The sequence below is a fragment of the Pleurodeles waltl genome, chromosome 4_1 (assembly GCF_031143425.1).
Source record: "Pleurodeles waltl isolate 20211129_DDA chromosome 4_1, aPleWal1.hap1.20221129, whole genome shotgun sequence".
NCBI lineage: Eukaryota > Metazoa > Chordata > Amphibia > Caudata > Salamandridae > Pleurodeles > Pleurodeles waltl.
Window position 1 is genome coordinate 135430077 of NC_090442.1, and position 18993 is coordinate 135449069.

The window sequence follows — 18993 nt, forward strand, 5'->3', positions numbered from 1 at the left end:
ATTACCAGGCAAGGAGGGCACACATCAGCAGGGCAGATGTCCAGCAAAGTGACAGTCCTTTCAGCAGCTGAGCAGTCCTTCTTCCTGGCATAGTATCCAAAGGTCCAGAAGTGTACTGAAGCGGTGGTGTTGGAGGTCAAGTATTTATACTTTAGTGCAGTGATTCATGAAGGTGGGAGAAGCGTCTAGACAGTGGCTTTGAAGTGCAGGGAATCCCCTTCCTCCCCTGCCTCAAAGCTCGCTGGAGTGACAATACAGGGTTGTTAGGCTTATTGTGAGGAGACAGGGCACAGCCTGTTCAGGTGCAAGTGGGGGTGCGCTTAGCTCTGCTCCCCCCACCCCCTAACAAGCTAGTTAATCATGTCACACCTAAGCGCCTATAGTGTGTAGCACAAGTTCCGTTGCCACCCCACCCTAGAAGTATATGGGAGACAGGCTGCAGACACACAGGGCTTAAGAGCAGGAAAATGCTAACTTTATAAAAGTGGCATTTTCAAAATTGTAAAAATGAATCAGACTTTACCTTTAAAGAGGATTTATCATTACAATTTCATAGGTACTAAACACGGCAAGTCTCCTGCTTCCCAATCAGGAGTTATAGCTTTTTAAATATAGTAAGGAATCCCCAGTGTTAACCTATGGAAGGGGAAGGCCTCACAGTAGTTAAAACGATTTTGAGAGTTTTCCACTACCAGGACATGTAAAACTTAAAAGTATATGCCCTGCCTTTTAATTACTTAACATCCTGGCCTACCTATTGCTAACCTTAGGGGTGACATATGTACTGAATGGGAAGTTTAAGGCTTGGCAAGGGGTTTTAAATGCCAACACTGGATTCAGGCTGCAATGACAGGCCTGGGGCATGTTTTAAAGTGCTACTTAAAGGGGGGTGACAAAGCTGTGCTGCAGGCCCACTAGTTGCATTTAATTTACAGGCCCGGGGTGCATGAAGTGCACTTTACTAGGGACTCATGAGTAAATTAAATATTCCAATTAGATATATACCCATCAGACCATGTTTTAGGCTGAGAGTACATGCACTTTAGCAGTGGTTAACAGTGATAAAGTGCCCAGAGTCCAAAAGCCAAAAAAAAAACAAATTCAGCAAAAATGTGGAGGGAAAAAGCAAAATGATTGAGGATGACCCTGCAGAGAGAACCAGGTCCAACAATCATTAAAAAAAACAACACAGATAATTTCCCTCACCTGAAAGCAGTGAAACCCCTTCCATCCAAAATGAACATTAGATCAAGAGTGCAAGCGCATCTCTTTCTCACCTGGAGGGATGTAACACACCTCCTCGCAGACCACTCCCATCTACACTGGCACCTGAAAGGTATCCTTCACACCACGGTTTACTTCATTAAAGACCTCAGAAAATGAAATCACATCACCTTTATGCTGAAGGAACTTCATTGTCTTCCCCTGTCTGCCAACCATCATCTTGAAGGCTAGATGCCATGCATACAAGGACCTCAGAAATCAGAAACAACAATCCAGCATACCTGGCCAAGAAATTAGCTATGTTGGACACACAATGAAACACACAAAGCCTAGATATCATTGAACAGGAAACGAGAAAATGAAACACCAAGGACACAGAACATCATTGCCACTGATATCAGAACTGCCCCTACTCTCCTGCAAATCACAAATAAACTGAAAACACAGCTCTTCACAAAACGATAACCCCTTCACCCATTACATTCTTATCCACTCCCTACCTCTGTACATGTTCTAAATGTATCAGGCTCTCAAACGTTTGTTCAGGGTTCTCAGCTAGGTTTGTGCTATATAAATACATCTACATAAACAAATGGCACAAAAATTGCTGCTTCTCAATTTATTTTTAAACTCTTCGTGCTTTTCAAGTATTCAAATGTTGTGGCTATCAAACAAATGTAAAATAATGTATCGAACTAGTGATTGTGATAGTCCCAGGTGTACAAAAGAGCACGTGTGTGTATATGATGGCAATTATATGGCACAATCCTAGTTGAAGTGCAGCAGAGCACTGTACATGATCCTAGAAAAAGACTAGGTCAATGTGTGATAAGAGGGGTTGCTGGTTTGAGGACTGTTATTGCATTACAATATAAAGTTATTTAAAGAGGGGAGTCTTCAGCTTTTTCACAAACTGGAGCAGGGTTGGGGCGATCCTGATGGATATTGGGATATCATTCCAGGTGCACAGAGGGAGCAAACTTGTTGCCTTGTTTTTCCTTTTTACACTTATTTGTCTCCAATTTCATGGATTGTTGGCTGCAGGTGTGTCAAGAGCCCCCAAGAAAGGGAGCTTATCAGCCAGAGAGGCAGATGTGCGGGTAAGTATGGTCTTGCAGATGATGTGGCTTTGAATATGATACAGGCTGGCAAGAAGAGACAGGGTAGTTCCATCAGGATGGGGGTGATGTGGCAATATTTCTTCAGGCCCTTAATGAGGTGTGCTGCTGCATGTAGCATACCCTTAAATGTGGGCAATGTGGAAACTGAGAGGCCGTGGAGCAGGGCTTAAACAGCAGTTCTGAAGGAAATTTCTGAAAAGTATGTTTTCACTTTATTTAGTTGAAAAAGCTGGTACTAGGGTGTCTTGGCTTTACTGTCAATGTGTGCTTTGCGGGCGAGACTGGTGTCCAGGGTGAATTCAAGTGACTTGGCACTGGGTGTAATAGGGGTTCAAATAACGTCAAGGATTATATTCTTGTGCCAGATTTGGATTAGCGGTTGCTTGTTGTTCTTGGTGAATAGCAAGAATTCTGTTTTGGAGGAGTTAAGCTTCTGGTAGGTGCTGGTTCCCCATGTCTGGATGAGGTGCAGGTATTGTTTGATGATTAGGATGTTCAGAGCATGTCAGACTTTCAAATATGGTAGTGTGTTATTCGAGTACTGGTGAATTTTGGTTTTATCTGCAGGTAGCGAACAAGGGGCTCCAGGTAGAGGTTGAAGATGATGAGGGAAAGATGGAACTCTAGGGAACTCTGCAGAAGGTCAGGATATTCTGGGACTTGGAAGTGCCCATGTGAATGTACTGATAGACAACCAGTAGAGGACATTTGCAGTAAATCCCATTTGAGATTTCAAGGAGTGAATGAGGGTGGGGTGGTCGGTGGTGTCAAAGGGAGCTGAGAGGTCCAGTATTGTATGGACTGTATTTCATATTTATAGAGTGCAACGAATGCCCATAGGCGTCTTGGCGCTAACCCTGCCAACGGAGGTGGAGGAAGTCTAAAATGTGATTAATTAGTAAAAAGCCAGGTTTTGAGCGATTTCCTAAACGTTAAAATATCTGTAGAATTTTTATCCTCGAGGGGGGAGCATTCCATAACTTTGTAATTATGGGGAAAAAAACTTCTGCCTCAAGATGCTCGCTTGAACCTTGTCACAGATAAACACTCAGAGGTCGCGGATCTCAAATTACGAGCAGGTACATACCAGGTAAGATTATCCTGGAAGTACTTGGGAGCTGTGTTATGTAGAGCCTTAAAGGTGATACAACGAGCTTTAAATTCTTTTTTCCACAGGTAACCAATGTAAATCTTTTATGGCCTGTATCACAGATTAATATTTAGGAACATTTCTCAGGAGTTGGGCTGCCGCATTCTGTAATATTTGTAGCTTTAACTACAGCTTTTTCCTTATGCCTAGATACAAGGCATTGCCATAGCCTAATTTAGCCAGGACTAATGCAGTAATTACCGCCTTTTGGAGTTCAACAGGAATGAACTGACAGACTTTCCGGATTACCCTCAGGGCAAAAAAGGTGGAAGACGGTAACATATTGACCTGATCTTCAAAAGTCAGTTTATTATCGGAGATCATCCCCAGGTTTTTTGCTTTCCATGCAGGTAGAGGGAGTGAACCTAACTCCTAATGCTACTATTTTTGGTTCCAAAGAGAATTGTCCTGTCCAAGCAAAAGGACCTCTGTTTTGCTGGAATTACGTTTTAAACAGTTCTGAGACACCCAGATGCGAATTTGTGCCATACAGGAGTTGCATTTGGCCGCAGTCTCTTCTGGATTATTAGAAATGGATACCACTATCTGTGTATCATTGGCATAGGAAGTAACCGAAAATCCAAAGGATCTAACCAAGCTGGCCAGGGGTGTCACATACAGTTTAAAAAGAGTAGGACTTAGTGACGATTTCTGCTGCACACCACAATGTAGATTAAAATGATCAAAAACAAAGCCCTCCATTGCTATATGGTTCACTATACCTGACAAAAATAATTTTATAAGAATTAGTGCAGGCCAGCTTAGACCCAATGAGACAAGATGATCTATCAAGATGTTGGGATTGGCGGTATCAAAAGCTGCCGAGAGGCCCAATAGGATCAATGCTGCTATGCCGCCTCCAACAAGGATAGATCTCAGTTCCTTTGATGCTGCTACCAAGGCTGTCTCAGTGTTGTGAGATTGTCTAAAACCAAACAGGGTACTATCCAAAAGTTTGTTAGTGTTCGCAAAGGCCATCAATTCAACATTCAATGCTTTTTCCAACAGGAAAGGGGAGTCTGGAAACTGGTCTGTAACTGCCGGGCTCCTGTGGGTCCAGATTTGACTTTTCCGGAGGGGTAGGATAGTGGCTTGCTTTCACTTCACAGAAAAATATTATGTGTGTATTATTTTATTAAAATGAAATCAGCTGAAGACTGAGGATGTGAGTCAAGGTGTGCAATTTTTGGGAGGCAGGGGTCTAACGGACTTCCACATTTAGTTGCTAAGATCAACTTCTGTACAAAGAGGGGAGATATGAATAAAATTGTGCATAGGGATTTGTGATATCTTATTTGGCATGAACGGCAGTGCAGACTGATCTGGAGTCGAAAAAGTATCAAAAACAGTCTGAACTTTTGGTTTGTAAAAAGTTAGGTGATGTATTACAAAACTCTTGAGTACAAGCATTATTTGTAGCAGCAGGCTCTTTTGCCAGACATTTAACAGTGTTAAACAACTCCTTGGCTGAATTCTTAGCCTGAAGAATCTTGTTGGAGAACAATTTAGACTTTTCTTCAAGGATACGTTTTTTTATACTTAGCAATAGGTTGTTTATAGATCTCATTTTATATATGTCATAGTTAGTCCTCCACTCATGTTCCTTCTTTCTACATTCCCGTTTCTGTGCTCTCAGTTTCTCATTGCAGTAAATCCCAGTAACATCATAAGGCAGAGGTCATCTTTATGTGTGGTCAGGATAGCATCAACTAGGACCAGCGAGGGAGCGGTCTCCGTGCTGCAGTATGATCTGATGCCAGACTGGCAGTTATGCAAGAGATGGTTGGAGCAAGTAAGTTGTGCACAAACTGCTTTTTCAATGATCCTACCAATGAAGGGTGGAGGATTGGTTGGCTGTTAGTTGACAAGGTCATTAGGGTTTACTATGGGTTTCTTCAGGATTGCTTGCCTTGAGAGCTTCAGGTAAGATGACCTAAGTGAGCATGACTTAGACAAAGGGGAGTGCCCTGTGAAGAGCCTCTCCAAGACTATTTTCTGCATGTTCAGGCTGAGTAAACTGCAACAGTCACCTAAAAAAGACACACTCAATCGCTCCACCAGAGATGAAACAAGTTGGCCCCAGTTCCTGCACTGGATATAGGGTTTTGAAACAGGTTGGATAACACCTTCTGCCGTACATAACAATCTATTCCAGCTTTCCCAAAAAATTACTTTCTCCTCAAACTATTTCTCTCTGTCATCTGTTGGAGCTTATTTACCTCTTAATTAAGAAGCGATTTTGTAGCCTGCTAATATGACAATTCACCCTACATGAGGTAGGAGAGCTGCTAATGCAAACTAAGCCAGGTAAACAATAGTTACCAGAAGACGTCGGCAGTATCCAAAACGCCTGCTGCCATCTTCACCCGTCAGGACAAACGAAAAAGTTTCACTGCATGGAAGAGAGGGACAAGTGAGAAGCAGAGTCAAACCGTAGATTGTCACATGGTCATGCAGACAGACTTGCACAAGGCATGCAACACCCTTTCTCATTAGGGATGATAAAAGCAAACACTGCTTCATCATCAACAGGCAGATATAATGTACCACCACGCCCAAACCATGACCACTGTCACACTATTGCAAACAGCACACCAACGCTCGGTACAGTATATATTCATAATGGACAAGCACCGCTGGCCTTTCTGAAAGTCAGTAGGAAGAAAGGAATCTGATTCAACGAGATTCATTAAAAAATGAACATCTATTAAGCTAGTATTGTATCTGGCTTGTATTCGGAGGTCACTGCGCTTTTCCTGGTGTCACAATGGAGGAAGTGGATGGCTGATTGGGAAGTGTCAATTACTCAGCAGTGATGACCCAGCTGTTAATGACTCCTTGCCGTGGTCTACTTTACAACCTGTGTAACCAACTAACACACATGGAAACCAGAGAATTATTGAAGCCAGAGTAATCAAAGTGCGTTTTCAGTTCTCACCTAAAGACAAGCTTTCGCTGTCTATTGTTGAAAGACCTATTGTGGGTAATACCAATCTCTACCACAGGCTCTGGGCCAGGCCCTTGCTTAGCACTGGTTAGCTTTCTTGTCATTCTCATATGGTAATTGTATCACTTCCTTTCTCATCTTGCCTTTGTCCTCCAATGCAGCATAGCTTCTTTACCACCCTTCTGACTTGCTAATGATCTGTATCTATTCAGTGGTTACACTGAGTAAACCATATTTTTCTTTTACCCTTATAGCATTCCCTGGGCGTGCATGTTTTCTTGCTCTTCCCGGTGTGCTGCTTCCCCATAAAACCCCTGACCTCGCTCTCCATATTGCTTCCCTCCCACCCCCAAGCCTGTTCATTGTTTCCCCCAATATAATCTGCAGGCACAGGGCATCAGTTCCATAATCGCTGAAAAAACTGGGGTACTGTACGGACGTCTCAGTGGGTTTTCTGATGCAATGTCTACAATGGTAGTGAGCCTGAGAAGTTGCAACTGCGGCATTCTATTCGAAGTGTACAGCTCATGCCCAGTACAAGATTTAGCTGTGGCTGGAACTGTGCGAATAGTCTCCATGACAGTTCCTCCTACATAACACCCCCTTCTGCTGGCAGCTTCTGAAAATAAATTAACGTCCACAAATGACCGTATTAAATAAGGTGCAGAACTTCTGAATACCTTTGGTTTACTGGCCTACTTTGATGAAGTTTAGGTGACAGATTAAATTGTAATTGTCTGCTGCTTGGATCTCAAAATCTTTCTCCCTGACGTTGTAAGTTAGCAATTGCACCTCTTCCTAAGCAGCCCTCCATCCATACTTCTGGGCCCAAGGGCGGAAAAAAAGAATTTTCACAGAAACTGAACAGTGCACAATCAATCAGAAACAACGCAAAATTAATGTGCAACCATGAAGAGACAACAGTGAATATGCCTTCCAGGTGCATCTCTACTAGGGAAATGAACAATGTCCTTGAAAGCTTAGATGCTAAAAATACCCAGGGCCCAAACCTGCCCACAAAGAGTTTCTAAACTTTGCCCCTAAAAATTGATTTTGGAAAGTGCTAAAATATCTTAGCTGTCACTCCTCATAGAGACAGGTAGTAAAACATACACATCACATATGTACGGACAACTACTTGAGCAGACATTCAAATGCATAATTTACACAAACAAGAATATTCAGCCAGGCCAACAGATGCACACTTTACATGATATCCACGAATGCAACTCAAGGGATATGCAGCAAGGTATATTAAGCCATACAGACAGGTCCACTGGCATGCAGGCTACCTGACAAACTGGTCAACGGGCCTCCAGTCCTTGGCATCAGGGAAGCAGAACTGAGGAATGGCTTTTAGCTGGTCTTCAGCTTCTCGCATAAACTTGAAAGACCGCTCCAACTGTGGGACACACAAGGAGAAATCAGTAGAAGGTACAGCAAGGGCGAACACAAACAGAAATATCTAAAGATCAAAAAGACTGAGAGCGAGGGTTATCGAGAAACCTGGCTAAGAGGGAAGAATGATCAGCAAGAGACGATAAGAATGATGGTAAAGAGGCAGGTGAGGAAAAGCGGATGTGATGTTAGTGAGTAGAAAGGTTTGGTGAGAAGGACAGCGCACAGTGCCCAACTGTTGTTACACACATAGACAAAGTTTTCATCTAGTACAAGATAACCTATTAATCATTTAGAATTCCCAGATACTGGGTCTTGAGACCAGGACTTAAATTGTGATGATTGAGAACAAATGATGGAGTTCCATGACTGCCTAGTCAGTCTGTCCAATCTTGGCACTCCAAGAGGGCCGTGTTCCACACAGCCTTAAGGAAGCATTGGGCCGACCAGTATTTGGAACAGACTGCCTTAGGCAGATCTGTCCCACTGTAGGTCAACCTGCCATTTTCTTTCTAAAAAGCTTCCAGTATGTTCAGAGTAGAAGAAATGTCAAGAAGATCTAAACCAGATTAGCACCGCATAGCCATGGGTCATTTTTCAGAATACCAACTAACTCAATCATTTTTTTCAAACTAGAGTTCAAGTGTAGCTCTTGTGAATAGCGTGAAAATCCGACATGGTTGCAGAATTCATGGACAAATGACAGGCATCCCTGACATAGGCAGTACAGAGTTGTCTTTTACTGTACAATTCTGCTTCCATTCCTTCAAAAATTATGGAGAAGGTACCTCTTATTGTTACAAACAATGTGTGGAACATGCTAAATGCAAACCAGTGTCATGGACCAGAGATCCTTGGATAGCCATTAATGGCCAGGATGTCAGTGCAGCACAAGTATTATTTGTTCAGTTTCTGAATATGCGATTGCTCAGAGTTTGGGGAATTATTTGTTATATTCACATAATGTCCCTCTCGGTTGTCCTTGATCTAGTATTGAGATTCACATCTGTGCAGCCATCTTCAAAATAAATCTTAGCAATATTAAAGATCAGCTGTAAATTTTAAACATAATATTTCCCTAAAAAATACAGCTGAACAAAAACAAACTCAGCTTAAGCATTCCCAAGTCAAATTCTAAATTGTGGTATCAAGCTGTTGACTACACCTTTTGAACCTGCCGTACATAGATCTTACCATTCTAGTCCACTTGATGCAGTAATTCTGCCAAAATGAAGCAATCTAATTAGCCATGCCTCTGTCCTGAAAAGGACAATGGAATGCTTCTTTATGATAAAATTACAATTTAATTATAGAAATCAATATTTTTTTCTAAACACAGGCATCCAGAAAATATCCCTACTACTACTATCGACCAAGTAGAATGTCTAATAACTCAGTGGTACATGTGGTCCTGCAAAACACATTGGCACAACCCTTGACTGACTACAAATAACATACTAATGCCAGTTTGAAAATCTATCTATTGTATGCACAGCCTTGTAGGAAAAACAGCAGTACCTATGAAACAGACCACATTGCTATGTCCGACAAGGTCAGCAAAAAAGTAACTGCTCAGGCTTGAATACTGATAGAGACACCATGCTCTCCGGAAAGGGCGGCCCTGAAAGCATGAAGGCTAGAAGCACTGATTCTGTTTTGAAAGTTCTCGAAACATGGTTTTCCATTAACTTCTCTCAACAGGAGAAAAACGGATTAGGATATGCTCTCTGATTCCTGTATTAAGTTATGGATTATGAAGACAGTGTCAGTGAAACTCAAATATTGTTAAAGTGCATGCGTAATAATTCACAGGAAATCAACAAAGATACAGACATACTGAAATCTGTTCTGATAACATGGCATCAAAATAACAAAGGGGTCATAGTGAGTTCAGTGGCCATGCTACCAGACTGTGGGTTCAGAATTGTAGCAGGCAGGGGAACAGCCAACCTTAGCCTTTCTTGGGGTTCACTTCAACAGGAAGTTCATGCTCTCATGAGAACTTCACAAAGCGGTAGCTGTTCATAGGTAGAAGCTGCTGTGTGCCATTGCATCTTAAAACCACACGAGTTCTGGAAGTGCTATGGGGTTGAGACTTCACAGTTATATAAAATAACAATCACCTGCAAAGGGAACTGCTGAGTAACTTCTGGAGTGTAGAGATCCCCCACTGGCTTCTTCAGTGATACCACCACAAAGTACTCAAAAAGCTGCCTTTTCCGGTACTCGAGCAATTCACGCTCCAACGTCTGGTACCGTGGGGTTTGGCTCAGTCGCGACTTCACATGGACCAGGCGCTGGCTGTGAGCTATTGCAAGGAAGGAGAGCAAAGAGGCATTACATCGAATTTGCACTGGTCACACAAGTCTTGAATTGCAGAAGGCATGCCCACTGAGATGGAGACCAGGAAAAGAAAACCATAAGCTTTTCCACTGCTGCGTCTCGCCGTGACTACTAGTGTTATTTAATGAAGATACAAACATCAGCCTGATGATCCACTTGCCTGTCGAGGTGAAAGGTTCACCTAAGGAATCAACGGTTTACACAGGGATCAAAGGGAAACAATGATTTCTTTTTTATGTAAGGGCTTAGTTTGCTTAAGGGAATGTGTACTGTATGATAAAGTACATATTTTTTATTAAATGGTTAAGGGGTTTGCCTTATGGCTTCTTCATCACAAATGAGATGTTCTAGTCCTCTGTTGCCATTGGTCCTTCTATCAAGGACAGGTGTTAACAAGCATTTAACCTTCTAATCAGCTCAGGCACAGATGCTTACTATTGCAAGGCACAGGTTTCACATGCATATACCTATCTCTTTGGTGAGAACTCCATATAAAACAAGCAGTGGCAAAGCCAACAGGTCTCACCTTTGTGACCAGTTGGCTTTGCTATTGGTTTTTAGACATCTGAAAATTTAAAAAAGCCTTTGGAGCAGCCACAGTCTTATTTTGAAGACACACGTGTATTTCTATAAAAATGACAGGCATTTTTTTTTCTTTTTAGTTACCAATCCAAGTTGGATCACAGTGAGTGGGATTCCACATCTGGAAATGGTCATGCCTCTTGGGATAACTCATAAAGATAGCAATAACGTGATGTATGCAAAGACTTGGATGAATCTGAACTACTAGTAATCATTCTGCGCTCATTCCATTGCATGAATTTAGCTTGCATGTTACATTATTGACAAAAAAAAACACAGCCATACGCAAATAACACTTTACTTCCACCCTAAAAAAACAGAGCCTTAAATAGGGGCCACCTGCGGCAGAAAACAATAGACAAAGGCACGGTTTGAGTCACTTTGCCACAAAAAGCTCAAGTCCCACCTCTAATGCATCCCTTAGTGACTTCACAGAGGCGCACTTACAAAACATAAAAATGGACTGAAATACATAAATCAGTATGAACAGTGGGTTCATACTGATTCAAACAAAGAATTACATTAATTTGGGCAAAATCCATTATTAGATCGTCTATGTCATTATTCACAAGGATCAACAACATGCAAATTTGTCTGTCTCCCCACAAATTGGACAGCTTAGCCCACACTGCCAGGCGAGGCCCCACATTTGAAAAACAAACTCTGCACCTGCTTCAGTGTCTCTGAGCCTCATTGTTGAGTAGCATGTGAGTCCCTGAGGACTCAAGCAAGATAGCAGTGGAGCAGGCCATATCATCACTGTAGGAAGTTGGCTCTGTATGTGCTATTTCAAAGTAAGGAATAGCATGCACAGAGTCCAAGGGTTCCCCTTAGAGGTAAAATAGTGGTAAAAAGAGATAATACTAATGCTCTATTTTGTGGTAGTGTGGTCGAGCAGTAGGCTTATCCAAGGAGTAGTGTTAAGCATTTGTTGTACATACACATAGACAATAAATGAGGTACACACACTCAGAGACAAATCCAGCCAATAGGTTTTTGTATAGAAAAATATCTTTTCTTAGTTTATTTTAAGAACCACAGGTTCAAATTCTACATGTAATATCTCATTCGAAAGGTATTGCATGTAAGTACTTTAGGAACTTTAAATCATAAAAATTGCATGTATACTTTTCAAGTTATTGACAAATAGCTGTTTTAAAAGTGGACACAGTGCAATTTTCACAGTTCCTAGGGGAGGTAAGTATTTGTTAGGTTAACCAGGTAAGTAGGACACTTACAGGGCTTAGTTCTTGGTCCAAAGTAGCCCACCGTTGGGGGTTCAGAGCAACCCCAAAGTTACCACACCAGCAGCTCAGGGCCGGTCAGGTGCAGAGTTCAAAGTGGTGCCCAAAACACATAGGCTTCAATGGAGAAGGGGGTGCCCCGGTTCCAGTCTGCCAGCAGGTAAGTACCCGCGTCTTCGGAGGGCAGACCAGGGGGGTTTTGTAGGGCACCGGGGGGGACACAAGCCCACACAGAAATTTCACCCTCAGCAGCGCGGGGGCGGCCGGGTGCAGTGTAGAAACAAGCGTCGGGTTTGTAGTGTTAGTCTATGGGAGATCTCGGGATCTCTTCAGCGCTGCAGGCAGGCAAGGGGGGGGGTTCCTCGGGGAAACCTCCACTTGGGCAAGGGAGAGGGAATCCTGGGGGTCACTTCTCCAGTGAAAGTCCGGTCCTTCAGGTCCTGGGGGCTGCGGGGTCTCTCCCAGGCGTCGGGACTTAGGATTCAAAGAGTCGCGGTCAGGGGAAGCCTCGGGATTCCCTCTGCAGGCGGCGCTGTGGGGGCTCAGGGGGGACAGGTTTTGGTACTCACAGTATCAGAGTAGTCCTGGGGTCCCTCCTGAGGTGTTGGATCTCCACCAGCCGAGTCGGGGTCGCCGGGTGCAGTGTTGCAAGTCTCAGGCTTCTTGCGGGGAGCTTGCAGGGTTCTTTCAAAGCTGCTGGAAACAAAGTTGCAGCCTTTCTTGGAGCAGGTCCGCTGTCCTCGGGAGTTTCTTGTCTTTTCGAAGCAGGGGCAGTCCTCAGAGGATGTCGAGGTCGCTGGTCCCTTTGGAAGGCGTCGCTGGAGCAGGATCTTTGGAAGGCAGGAGACAGGCCGGTGAGTTTCTGGAGCCAAGGCAGTTGTTGTCTTCTGGTCTTCCTCTGCAGGGGTTTTCAGCTAGGCAGTCCTTCTTCTTGTTGTTGCAGGAATCTAATTTTCTAGGGTTCAGGGCAGCCCTTAAATACTAAATTTAAGGGCGTGTTTAGGTCTGGGGGGTTAGTAGCCAATGGCTACTAGCCCTGAGGGTGGGTACACCCTCTTTGTGCCTCCTCCCAAGGGGAGGGGGTCACAATCCTAACCCTATTGGGGGAATCCTCCATCTGCAAGATGGAGGATTTCTAAAAGTTAGAGTCACCTCCGCTCAGGACACCTTAGGGGCTGTCCTGACTGGCCAGTGACTCCTCCTTGTTGCTTTCTTTGTTCCCTCCAGCCTTGCCGCCAAAAGTGGGGGCCGTGGCCGGAGGGGGCGGGCAACTCCACTAAGCTGGAGTGCCCTGCTGGGCTGTGACAAAGGGGTGAGCCTTTGAGGCTCACCGCCAGGTGTTACAGCTCCTGCCTGGGGGAGGTGTTAGCATCTCCACCCAGTGCAGGCTTTGTTACTGGCCTCAGAGTGACAAAGGCACTCTCCCCATGGGGCCAGCAACATGTCTCTGGTGTGGCAGGCTGCTGGAACTAGTCAGCCTACACAGACAGTCGGTTAAGTTTCAGGGGGCACCTCTAAGGTGCCCTCTGGGGTGTATTTTGCAATAAAATGTACACTGGCATCAGTGTGCATTTATTGTGCTGAGAAGTTTGATACCAAACTTCCCAGTTTTCAGTGTAGCCATTATGGTGCTGTGGAGTTCGTGTTTGACAGACTCCCAGACCATATACTCTTATGGCTACCCTGCACTTACAATGTCTAAGGTTTTGTTTAGACACTGTAGGGGTACCATGCTCATGCACTGGTACCCTCACCTATGGTATAGTGCACCCTGCCTTAGGGCTGTAAGGTCTGCTAGAGGGGTGTCTTACCTATACTGCATAGGCAGTGAGAGGCTGGCATGGCACCCTGAGGGGAGTGCCATGTCGACTTACTCGTTTTGTCCTCACTAGCACACACAAGCTGGCAAGCAGTGTGTCTGTGCTGAGTGAGAGGTCTCCAGGGTGGCATAAGACATGCTGCAGCCCTTAGAGACCTTCCTTGGCATCAGGGCCCTTGGTACTAGAAGTACCAGTTACAAGGGACTTATCTGGATGCCAGGGTCTGCCAATTGTGGATACAAAAGTACAGGTTAGGGAAAGAACACTGGTGCTGGGGCCTGGTTAGCAGGCCTCAGCACACTTTCAATTGTAAACATAGCATCAGCAAAGGCAAAAAGTCAGGGGGCAACCATGCCAAGGAGGCATTTCCTTACACAACCCCCCCCCCAAACGAAAGAGGATGAGACTAACCTTTCCCAAGAGAGTCTTCATTTTCTAAGTGGAAGAACCTGGAAAGGCCATCTGCATTGGCATGGGCAGTCCCAGGTCTGTGTTCCACTATAAAGTCCATTCCCTGTAGGGAGATGGACCACCTCAACAGTTTAGGATTTTCACCTTTCATTTGCATCAGCCATTTGAGAGGTCTGTGGTCAGTTTGAACTAGGAAGTGAGTCCCAAAGAGGTATGGTCTCAGCTTCTTCAGGGACCAAACCACAGCAAAGGCCTCCCTCTCAATGGCACTCCAACGCTGCTCCCTGGGGAGTAACCTCCTGCTAATGAAAGCAACAGGCTGGTCAAGGCCATCATCATTTGTTTGGGACAAAACTGCCCCTATCCCATGTTCAGAGGCATCAGTCTGCACAATGAACTGCTTAGAATAATCTGGAGCTTTTAGAACTGGTGCTGAGCACATTGCTTGTTTCAGGGTGTCAAAGGCCTGTTGGCATTCCACAGTCCAGTTCACTTTCTTGGGCATTTTCTTGGAGGTGAGTTCAGTGAGGGCTGTCACAATGGATCCATATCCCTTCACAAACCTCCTGTAATACCCAGTCAAGCCAAGGAATGCCCTGACTTGAGTCTGGGTTTTTGGAGCTACCCAGTCCAGAATAGTCTGGATCTTGGGTTGGAGTGGCTGAACTTGGCCTCCACCTACAAGGTGTCCCAAGTAAACCACAGTTCCCTGCCCTATCTGGCATTTGGATGCCTTGATAGAGAGGCCTGCAGATTGCAGAGCCTTCAAAACCTTCTTCAGGTGGACCACGTGATCCTGCCAGGTGGAGCTAAAGACAGCAATATCATCAGGATAAGCTGTGCTAAAGGACTCCAAGCCAGCAAGGACTTGATTCACCAACCTTTGGAAGGTGGCAGGGGCATTCTTTAAACCAAAGGGCATAACAGTAAACTGATAATGCCCATCAGGTGTGGAGAATGCTGTTTTCTCTTTTGCTCCAGGTGCCATTTTTATTTGCCAGTACCCTGCTGTCAAGTCAAAGGTACTTAAGAATTTGGCAGCACCTAATTTATCTATGAGCTCATCAGCTCTAGGAATTGGATGAGCATCTGTCTTGGTGACAGAATTGAGCCCTCTGTAGTCCACACAAAACCTCATCTCTTTCTTTCCATCTTTGGTGTGAGGTTTGGGGACTAAGACCACTGGGCTAGCCCAGGGGCTGTCAGAGCGCTCAATTACTCCCAATTCCAGCATCTTGTGGACTTCCACCTTGATGCTTTCCTTAACATGGTCAGACTGTCTAAAGATTTTGTTTTTGACAGGCATGCTGTCTCCTGTGTCCACATCATGGGTACACAGGTGTGTCTGACCAGGGGTTAAGGAGAAGAGTTCAGGAAACTGTTGTAGGACTCTCCTACAATCAGCTTGCTGTTGGCCAGAGAGGGTGTCTGAGTAGATCACTCCATCTACTGAGCCATCTTTTGGGTCTGATGACAGAAGATCAGGGAGAGGTTCACTCTCTGCCTCCTGATCCTCATCTGTTACCATCAACAGATTCACATCAGCCCTGTCATGGAAGAGCTTAAGGCGGTTCACATGGATCACCCTCTTGGGGCTCCTGCTTGTGCCCAGGTCCACCAGGTAGGTGACCTGACTCTTCCTTTCTAGCACTGGGTAAGGGCCACTCCATTTGTCCTGGAGTGCCCTGGGAGCCACAGGCTCCAGAACCCAGACTTTCTGCCCTGGTTGGAACTCAACCAGTGCAGCCTTTTGGTCATACCAAAACTTCTGGAGCTGTTGGCTGGCCTCAAGGTTTTTGGTTGCCTTTTCCATGTACTCTGCCATTCTAGAGCGAAGGCCAAGTACATAGTCCACTATGTCTTGTTTAGGCTCATGAAGAGGTCTCTCCCAGCCTTCTTTAACAAGGGCAAGTGGTCCCCTTACAGGATGACCAAACAGAAGTTCAAAGGGTGAGAATCCTACTCCCTTCTGTGGCACATCTCTGTAAGCGAAAAGCAGACATGGCAAGAGGACATCCCATCTCCTTTTGAGCTTTTCTGGGAGCCCCATGATCATGCCCTTTAATGTCTTGTTGAATCTCTCAACTAAGCCATTAGTTTGTGGATGGTAAGGTGTAGTGAATTTATAAGTCACTCCACACTCATTCCACATATGTTTCAGGTATGCTGACATGAAGTTGGTACCTCTGTCAGACACCACCTCCTTAGGGAAACCCACTCTGGTAAAAATACCAATGAGGGCCTTGGCTACTGCAGGGGCAGTAGTCGACCTAAGGGGAATAGCTTCAGGATACCTGGTAGCATGATCCACTACTACCAGGATATACATATTTCCTGAGGCTGTGGGAGGTTCCAGTGGACCAACTATGTCCACACCCACTCTTTCAAAGGGGACCCCCACCACTGGAAGTGGAATGAGGGGGGCCTTTGGGTGCCCACCTGTCTTACCACTGGCTTGACAGGTGGGGCAGGAGAGGCAAAACTCCTTAACCATGTTGGACATATTGGGCCAGTAGAAGTGGTTGACTAGCCTCTCCCACGTCTTGGTTTGTCCCAAATGTCCAGCAAGGGGAATGTCATGGGCCAATGTTAGGATGAACTCTCTGAACAGCTGAGGCACTACCACTCTCCTAGTGGCACCAGGTTTGGGGTCTCTGGCCTCAGTGTACAGGAGTCCATCTTCCCAATAGACCCTATGTGTTCCATTTTTCTTGCCCTTGGACTCTTCAGCAGCTTGCTGCCTAAGGCCTTCAAGAGAGGGACAGGTTTCTTGTCCCTTACACAGCTCCTCCCTTGAGGGTCCCCCTGGGCCTAAGAGCTCAACCTGATAAGGTTCAAGCTCCAAAGGCTCAGTTCCCTCAGAGGGCAGAACTTCTTCCTGAGAAGAGAGGTTCCCTTTCTTTTGCTGTGTTGCAGTTGGTTTCCCAACTGACTTTCCTGTTCTCTTGGTAGGCTGGGCCATTCTTCCAGACTCCAGCTCTACTTGTTCACCCTGTGCCTTGCATTGTGCTCTTGTTTTCACACACACCAGTTCAGGGATACCCAGCATTGCTGCATGGGTTTTTAGTTCTACCTCAGCCCATGCTGAGGACTCCAGGTCATTTCCAAGCAGACAGTCCACTGGGATATTTGAGGAGACCACCACCTGTTTCAGGCCATTGACCCCTCCCCATTCTAAAGTAACCATTGCCATGGGATGTACTTTTCTCTGATTGTCAGCGTTGGTGACTGTGTAAGTTTTTCCAGTCAGGTATTGGCCAGGGGAAACCAGTTTCTCTGTCACCATGGTGACACTGGCACCTGTATCCCTCAGGCCCTCTATTCTAGTCCCATTAATTAAGAGTTGCTGTCTGTATTTTTGCATGTTAGGCGGCCAGACAGCTAGTGTGGCTAAATCCACCCCACCCTCAGAAACTAGAGTAGCTTCAGTGTGGACCCTGATTTGCTCTGGGCACACTGTTGATCCCACTTGGAGACTAGCCATACCAGTGTTACCTGGATGGGAGTTTGGAGTGGAACCTTTCTTGGGACAGGCCTTGTCTCCAGTTTGGTGTCCATGCTGTTTACAGCTATGACACCAGGCCTTTTTGGGATCAAAGTTTTTACCCTTGTACCCATTGTTTTGTGAAGAGGCTCTGGGCCCACCCTCCTGTGCAGGTTTTTGGGGGCCTGTAGAAGACTCTTTACTATTTTTAGTTTTGGTTGTCTCATCACCCTTCCCCTGGGGAGTCTTTGTGACCCCTTTCTTTTGGTCACCCCCTGTTGAAGTCTTGGACACCCTTGTCTTGACCCAATGGTCCGCCTTCTTTCCCAATTCTTGGGGAGAAATTGGTCCTAGGTCTACCAGATGCTGATGCAGTTTATCATTGAAACAATTACTCAATAGGTGTTCTTTCACAAATAAATTGTACAGCCCATCATAATTACTTACACCACTGCCTTGAATCCAACCATCTAGTGTTTTCACTGAGTAGTCTACAAAGTCAACCCAGGTCTGGCTCGAGGATTTTTGAGCCCCCCTGAATCTAATCCTATACTCCTCAGTGGAGAATCCAAAGCCCTCAATCAGGGTACCCTTCATGAGGTCATAAGATTCTGCATCTTGTCCAGAGAGTGTGAGGAGTCTATCCCTACACTTTCCTGTGAACATTTCCCAAAGGAGAGCACCCCAGTGAGATCTGTTCACTTTTCTGGTTACACAAGCCCTCTCAAAAGCTGTGAACCATTTGGTGATGTCATCACCATCTTCATATTTAGTTACAATCCCTTTAGGGATTTTCAACATGTCAGGAGAATCTCTGACCCTATTTATGTTGCTGCCACCATTGATGGGTCCTAGGCCCATCTCTTGTCTTTCCCTCTCTATGGCTAGGATCTGTCTTTCCAAAGCCAATCTTTTGGCCATCCTGGCTAACTGGATGTCCTCTTCACTGGGGCTATCCTCAGTGATTTCAGAGGTGTTGGTCTCTCCTGTGAGGGAACCAGCATCTCTGACTATTATTTTTGGAGTCAGGGTTTGAGGGACCCTGTTCTCCCTAGATAGGACTGGTAGGGGGGAATTTTCCTCCAAGTCACTATCCTCTTCCTCTGAGTTGCCACCCTCAGAGGGGTTGGCCTTTTCAAACTCTGCCAAAAGCTCCTGGAGCTGTATTTTGGTAGGTTTGGGGCCCATTGTTATTTTCTTTATTTTACAGAGTGACCTTAGCTCCCTCATCTTAAGATGGAGGTAAGGTGTGGTGTCGAGTTCCACCAC

General features: G+C 45.2%; 1 protein-coding gene across 3 annotated transcripts in view; it reads right to left on the minus strand.

The window, feature by feature from the left end:
- DENND2A (DENN domain containing 2A) overlaps positions 1-18993 on the minus strand; it is a 253271-nt gene that overhangs the window by 101754 nt on the left and 132524 nt on the right. For all 3 annotated transcript variants that reach the window (XM_069227903.1, XM_069227901.1, XM_069227902.1), the window contains 3 exons: positions 9964-10148; positions 7735-7844; positions 5818-5887 (listed from right to left, as the gene is read on the minus strand). In XM_069227903.1, coding sequence (XP_069084004.1) covers positions 5818-5887; positions 7735-7844; positions 9964-10148 — 365 coding nt within the window. The remainder of the gene's footprint in view (positions 1-5817; positions 5888-7734; positions 7845-9963; positions 10149-18993) is intronic.